This window comes from Crassostrea angulata, chromosome 6 (genome assembly GCF_025612915.1).
Source record: "Crassostrea angulata isolate pt1a10 chromosome 6, ASM2561291v2, whole genome shotgun sequence".
In the NCBI taxonomy this organism is placed as follows: domain Eukaryota; kingdom Metazoa; phylum Mollusca; class Bivalvia; order Ostreida; family Ostreidae; genus Magallana; species Magallana angulata.
The window spans coordinates 34528590-34536089 of NC_069116.1; the positions used below are offsets into that span (position 1 = coordinate 34528590).

Consider the following 7500-nt stretch of genomic DNA (forward strand, 5'->3'; position numbering starts at 1 on the left):
CCAGTGTGTTGTTGCTACTGGCTACAGCCTGTCTTTGTGTGATATACACAGAAAGCAACAAGAACAAATTAATTAATAATAAGTCATTGAGAAATAATGGCTGAGACGTGAGCCCTCTAAAGGAAGATGACATCCAGCATGTGAAACTAAACAAGCATTCACTCTATCACTGTTCCATATCACAACTAATTCACTACACTGAATGCTGTTGATGAAAAGGACTTAGGTGTTGACTCATTATGGCTTCAATCAATTCTGTTTTCTATAAAATAGAGCCAAAAAAAGAGAAAAAAAGGGATAAAAAAGCAGGATAGGCTCATTCACTTAGTGTTTGACATAGTTTTGCCAGCCTGCCAGTTACATTCTTCAGAGTGTCTTTATGCACAGTATATTTCATCTAAAGAGTTGTCAAACCTTATCATCAGATGTATTATATAATGTATGATAATTAGGAGGTTCAAAACTGGACGTATGCAACTCGTGGTGAATGGGCGCATTCCCACGCATGTTGCTGGCATTAGTCCTTGATACAGAAGGGTCATAGTAGTGATTGCTGTTTGACATACTGTACGACCGAGACAACATGTCGCTGGACGTTGTTCGGCTGTTTGGACTTCCCCCAACTTTCAGTGGAGAATGGCCGACTTTATCAATGGCAGAGGCAGAATGAGAATAATAGGGAGGCGGGCTCTCTTTATCATGCACAGTCCTGTTGGGTGGGGGTCTAAAGCAATGTTGGTAGCCGTCTGATTTACGGAGATATTTTAAAGTCTTCTGACTCTGTTGATACCCTTCCTCCCCATCTTGTGAGATGGGTATTTGTGGCGGTAAACTAATAGTCATGTCAGCTTGCATTGAATGTTTTTGTGTTTGTCGTTCACGGAGCAATGCTTCTTGAGGATCCGAAAATTCTTGACTGGCTGATACACAGGAAGTAGATGTTGCTGCTCCACCAAAACCACCCTACAAGACAGATCAAACATGTACCAAACAGTTGGCATGCTATCTGCTATTTATTTCTTATATTTATTCTTATTTTCAATTGGCTGTTTGTTTTGAAAGGCAATATATAATATATTCTAACAATTCATGTCTGTTTACAGCTTACATGGTATTTTTCAAATTGTGTTACACGGCACGTACTCTAGCTAAACTTACACTCGTGAGAATTTCATACTGCTTAATTACTTTGGTTTTTTGCATGTATATGATACCAGACGAAAAAAAAATGAGATGGAATTTTTCTCCCCCCCCCCCCTTTTTTTTTTTTTAAAGAAACATGGTAGATGAGGAAAATGATGCTGGGATTCCGATATACAAAGCCACAGTCAGATGTGCAGCTGACAAGGCTCACAAATATTTTATATGGCTGCCATCAACTCCTTTCTTTCTCCCAGAAACAGAGATGATTAGTGCAATTGTTTCAGAGGACACTCGGTATCAACAACCAAGACTAACTTATATCTTTGTAAAGAAACAAAAGAATCATTAATCAGGGCTGATTAACAACATCCACATTTCTTTGAAATCAGAATATGATGCACAGGGGTCTTTAAAGCAAGTGCCAATAAGCCAGCATCTTTAAGGAAGTGCCAATAATCCAGTGTGCCAATAAAGAATAGGTCTGTACCAAATATCAAGTCAGCGTCATTTGAGTTTGAAAACCAAATGCACACAGCAATGACAGGATTGTAGACCAAGCAGTATACTCCCACACTTATAAATATTAGCTAGAGCAATGTGTTGATTACAGTGATTTCTTAATCAATTCAAACCTCTGATACTTGGGATCGGGGCCTCAACTGTCGGTTTTCCACATCCCCATGGTCGCGATTCGTCCACCGGCGCAACATGCGACGAGTCGATTTACACGGGCTTGCTACACAGATCAAAATGGCCAATACCGGCATTAAAGTAATTGTCACAATGATGACCACAACTCGAGTTACTGTCGCTGTAAAAGAAAAAGAGAGAAATATTACAACATATTCAAGTATCACAAAAGAGGACCAAAACCAAAGGGGGTGGGGAGGGCTGTTAAAACATAATATGTAAAAGTTTTCCTGTTAATATATTTTTCTTAATCACTGAAGTGTTGCATTATCTAAGAGGAAGAACACTTGTATTTAACATATAAAATCCTTTGATGAAAAAAATCTATGCTTTGTATTTGTACACTGGGGCTTGTAAACAACAGTCTCTAACATCTTCTCTCTTTGTCATATAAAAAAATCAAACCCATCAACACCACACATTTATCACCAGACCAGACAGATTTCTTCATCCTAAGTGACTCTCTAGGTCTCTAGCTATGTAATTAATGATATTTAGTCTAGACATTGTATTCCATCCTTGGTACATTTTTCACTATACAAAAACCTAATTAAGCACAAAGACGGCTAGCCAAGCCTACAAAATTCTTCTTTATAAACCTTCTCCTAGAACAAACCATTAACATCAAAATAATTTTATTGGAATGAAAATGCTCCACCATTGTTAAATATGAAGGCACTACCAATTTAACCTTGCAACAAAAGATTGATGGCCAGCTGGCGGATTCTGATACTCTAACAACAAAGTCAGAAAATTACTGCTGTTACATGATGAAGATTTTGACATCTGTGTTCGTTTTTTTATGACATGACCGCAGAATGAACCCATGACCTTGACCTTCAGCTCTACAGCAGACACGCTTCAAGTGTCAAATTCAATTTTACAATACTGTGACACAAGATCGGCTGTGCCTTAAATCAATACTTGGGCAATGACAGACGATCCCTCTTCAGTTTCATCTTAGCACTTGAGAAGTAAGCTGCTCAGTGGATGTCAAGTCCAAACCAGGAACATGTCTTTCAACACTATGCAAGCCCACTGTGATGCAGGAAGTTATAATGGCTCAAACTTTTCCAATATTTAACCATGTGCTCGCTAACATGTTGATGAACCTGTATGCTCCATCTCTTAAAACAAAAATATTTATTCAATCATGCATGTTTTAGACAAAATTTCCCTGAACTCATATAAATAACAAGCTTTACTAAATGCCTCACAGCCAATTGTTACCAGCCAAGAATGTAATAGCGAGTGATTTTTTTAAGAGGACAGAGGAGAGGTGGTGGTGATGGTGGAGGGAGGGAGAAGAAGGGGGAGAAATAACAGGTTTAATTGATTTCCCTACTACAGATAGCAGAGGAAATTAATTAATTTGTGTGGATTACCAAAACAATGAATTTCATTATCAAATAAGATGAAGTGAAAATGAAAACAAATTTCTTTTGAGACTTCAGCGCTTTGCACATCAAATTTTTAAACAACAATAGCTGCATGAATATTTATGAATAACAATAATGACATACTCCTTAAAAAAAAACATTTTTGACTATTTAATATTCTATTTTACAAAGTTTACTTAATTTCTGTCACTTTTCAATGAAGTCGATTCAACTTGGGTCAAAAGAATCTATTCATCCTTCTCTTTGTTTCGCAGAACATATCCCTTGATCCTTTCAGTTCGTAATCAGGGTGTCTAGACAGAGATGTGGAGTTTATGAACAATTGTGATGTAACTCTCATTTGGTCCTGTCAGTCAGGTGTGGCTGATCAATAGGATAAATACAGCGTACAGGTTAGTCTCTGTCAGAGTCCGCACTCTGCAAGGTCTACTGTATTCACACTCACGATCAATTACACCAATCCGAACAACCTCTCTCTCAGACGTTATCAACAGATTAATTAGAACAGAACTAATAAATCTGAAATCAATTTTGACTTCCTTGTGTGAAATAATTCCAAATAGATATTGTTAATCCCAAATAAGTGATCAAAAACTTTTTGAATTTGTACATGCATGATTGTGTCATCAAATTAAACAATAGGATAAATGGCAAGGTTTTAAAAACTATCCTAATATATCTTTAACAAATAATCAACTAATCAACTATTTATAATTTATTTATAACTTATGATAATCATAACACTCATCAGCTAGAGAACAAAAATGTACTCAAGGGTATAGATTTGAATGGTTACAGTATGTCAAAAAATAATTCATCTTTCTGGAAAGACAAATTCAAATTTTTCACCCCTAATTTTTTTCAACAGTGCGATAAATTTTTGCAGTGGTTGAGGTTCTGATATTGTGTAGATATCAGCGATGTCATCATTAACAGTGACAATTTCATGTAGAGTTTTGATGTTGTAATGTACAGATTTTGTTTTTTTCATTTATGCAGTTTTGAATATAAAAACAGCCTACAATTGGATTAAAATTGGACCAATGATAACCGATTTGTTGAGAAATATTAAAAAAAATTTTTTAGCTGCAATTTCCTTGTTGGTAATTTTTTTTGTACTTATATGGTTTGTAAACGTCTGTTAGTCATATTTTCATAGAAACAGCTATTTAGAGGCCCAAATTGAAGGAAACTTACATTATGGATGGTCTGAACAATAATTGGTTTGCTATATATTCCTTAATATTATCTTTCTTCTGATAAATTACATTTTTTATTTTAATCATATTTATCATACAGGTGGGATTATCATAATAAGAGGTTTTGGCAACAAAATTTGGCAAAAATACAGCTCATATTGCTTTTAGTATGGATAAGTAGAGTTCATGAGAGCCTAGATCCAGGTGAGTTACATGGCCTTCCTTTTATATACTTACTGGACGCTGTGCCTACAGAAGACTGGGGACAGTTGTTCTCATCTGTCTTGTCCTTGCAGTGATATACTTGATCACAAATCAAGCTCTTGTTTTCCAGACAGCGGGTTCCATCACAGGTAAATACACAATTATCTGAGAGAAAGAGAGAAAGGAGAAAAAATATATACCTCTGAAAGGTAAATTCCATTGCAATGTATCTTAAAACATACATGTATTGAAATATAACAAGTAGTACATCAGAGGAGAAGTAATTTATCAATCAGAACAGCTGACTGTATCTATGATCCTTGGATTACAAAGCCTTTTAAATAAACACCAACTATCAGTTTACCATATATGTATCTGATAATACACACCAATGGCCTTTAGTGATGTCATAATGCATTAAATTTTCTTATGTTCACCATAGTTTTAAAATACGTACAGTCTTGAATCATCTGATTGGTCTGAATTGCATGGTAATACACAGTCTTCAGTACATGAAAAAGTTAGGAATCTTTATTTTTTAACTTTATGGGAACATATATGTAGGACTCCAAAGAGCGATGGGACTCTAAAACTGATGGTCATGCTAAAGTCCAATGGTTCGCATGCAGTTGCCAAAGTCTGATGGTGTGACACGCCAAAGTCCAAAGGTTTTAATTAGACTCACAACACTGACAAGAGCACAATTAGTGTTTCCTTAATGCGTATTTTCTTATTTGTCTGTATGTGTCACTATTAACTACATTCAAACTGAATGAGTGTAAAGAGGACGCCTTCTGCTTATGCATTATTATTTCAATCAAAAAGCCTCTACCCTAAGTTCTCTACATGTATCTTGGATGTGATCGTCAGTGACTATTTTAAAGCACATTTTAAAAGTGCAACAGGTACTTGGACCAATATGTACATTTTTGTTTATGCTGTCCACTGTCACAATTATGATGAATGTTCGGCCTTTACCGGTACCTGTAATTTGCACCTCGCTTCAGCAGACAAAAACTGCTTGGACTAGGGCCATTATTCTCCTTTTTTTCCTCCCTTTGTCAAAAACATATCCACCAAATGTCTGAAGAGCCTGCCTCTTCTATCTTGTTGATTTTGTAATTACTACTACCACCTTATCTATGACGTAGTCATGACATGACGTCACAAATGTTGTTATTCTGTCATTGGACTTTGGCGTTCGCATTGACAATTGGACTTTGGAGTCTTACATATACGATGAGTGTCTACCTTTTTTTCGACTTTATGGGTACATAATACAGGGGTAGGTACATGATCAAATATATCATAAAGCCCTTCCAACTTTATGGTAGATTTGATGCGACTGCCCATGTCTATTCAAGCACTGACTGCTTATTTTTGGATATCATTGGTCCTAAAACACACCAGGCTGTGCTGTTAAACAAATTGATCACTGCACATTAGTGCAGTATGATAATATTTCTGCACAGCCTGGTCTATTTTAGGACCAATGATATTCTAATATTTATATTATTTTCATTGTTTATTTTGAATAAATTATTTGTCCCATTATTGACACTGGGGTCAAAGTTTCAAAAAATTTGAGTGTAAACTGAATTGGAATATTTGTAGAGTAATATCATATATTGTAGCAATGCTAAAAAGATTTTTCTCTGTGTAGGTGGGTTTTTTTTATCCACTCTAGGGCCCTACTGATGTTTTGGCAGTCATAGTTACAGCAAAATTGAATCAACAATACATCTGGATACCTGTATAGCAATATATCACAAATTGTAGTTCTTAAGATGACTTTAAAAAGATTTTCTCTACATATTTCAATAATAAACTTTTTTAACCCTTCCTGGGTCCCCATATTGATTCTGGGGTCATGATCTGAACAATTTAGAATCTACAATATATCAGGATGCTTGCACAGTAATATCACAATTTGGAGCATAACTGGTAGTTTTCACCTCCAGTTCAGGTGATCTAGCTAACAAAGTAAATGACACTTAATAAATAAATAACTAGCTTGATTCCACAATATTCTTAACTTTTCAGAAATCATATATTCCACTTTTTTAGCACATTAGCGTTCCCCCAAGGATTTACATCCTCGGCAAAAACAGACTTAATGAGAGTTTACTTTTTTACTGAAACTCAAAACTGAAGCATCCACGAAAATACATACCCACGAATAAACAAAAAACCTACAATCCAAAAAAATTGGCCCCCACAAATTTAAATAATTCAACAGTAATTACTAGATCCTTTTATAAAAGTTTCACACAATGCATGCCTTTCGTTGAAATATTTTTGACACCTAACCTCAATCCTATATCAGACCTTTATCCGATACAGGGATATATTTATAATGACATGACTAACTTTGAAAATAATGTACACTATCATGGCTTTAAATTAATTTCAGAATTAAATTACGCCCTTATGATCTACTGAAGAATAATTTTAAAATTGTTTTCTGTTTATTCCTACGATGAACTTCAAATCTCTAAAACTGCCCATATCTGACTCTGGAGGTCATGAATTTGAATAACTGAAATCTGTCACAGGAGAATTGGTTCTTTAAAAGATTTTAAAACACACTGCCTTATTTCTATTCTTTCTTAATAATCTCCTATTGGAAAAAGTTATGACCCTACATTTGATCAAACTTAAAAGCCCTTGTTGTGTAAACCATGGTAAAATTGACTCAGTGGCTCTAGTGAAGTTGAAAGTGTAAAACGTTTACAGATAGATGGACAGGCACTGGATAAAAAATGATCAGAAAAGCTTACTTGTCTAATGAGCTTTCAGGTCAGGTGAGCTAATTATATGTTTATAGCATTTATTAAACCTTCCAAAGCATTTAAAATGATTTT

General features: G+C 35.2%; 1 protein-coding gene and 1 long non-coding RNA gene across 2 annotated transcripts in view; one reads left to right on the top strand and one right to left on the bottom strand.

Annotated features, from left to right (window-relative positions):
* Positions 1 to 7500, bottom strand: part of LOC128190389 (uncharacterized) — a 48438-nt gene that overhangs the window by 17360 nt on the left and 23578 nt on the right. Inside the window, exons 4-6 of the mRNA XM_052862425.1 lie at positions 4670 to 4801; positions 1776 to 1954; positions 567 to 963 (exon numbers count right to left, since the gene is read on the bottom strand). Of these exons, the coding sequence (XP_052718385.1) occupies positions 567 to 963; positions 1776 to 1954; positions 4670 to 4801 (708 nt within the window). The remainder of the gene's footprint in view (positions 1 to 566; positions 964 to 1775; positions 1955 to 4669; positions 4802 to 7500) is intronic.
* LOC128190390 (uncharacterized) overlaps positions 4808 to 7500 on the top strand; it is a 17834-nt gene continuing 15141 nt past the window's right edge. Inside the window, exon 1 of the long non-coding RNA XR_008244353.1 lies at positions 4808 to 7440. This is a non-coding gene — a long non-coding RNA (uncharacterized LOC128190390). The remainder of the gene's footprint in view (positions 7441 to 7500) is intronic.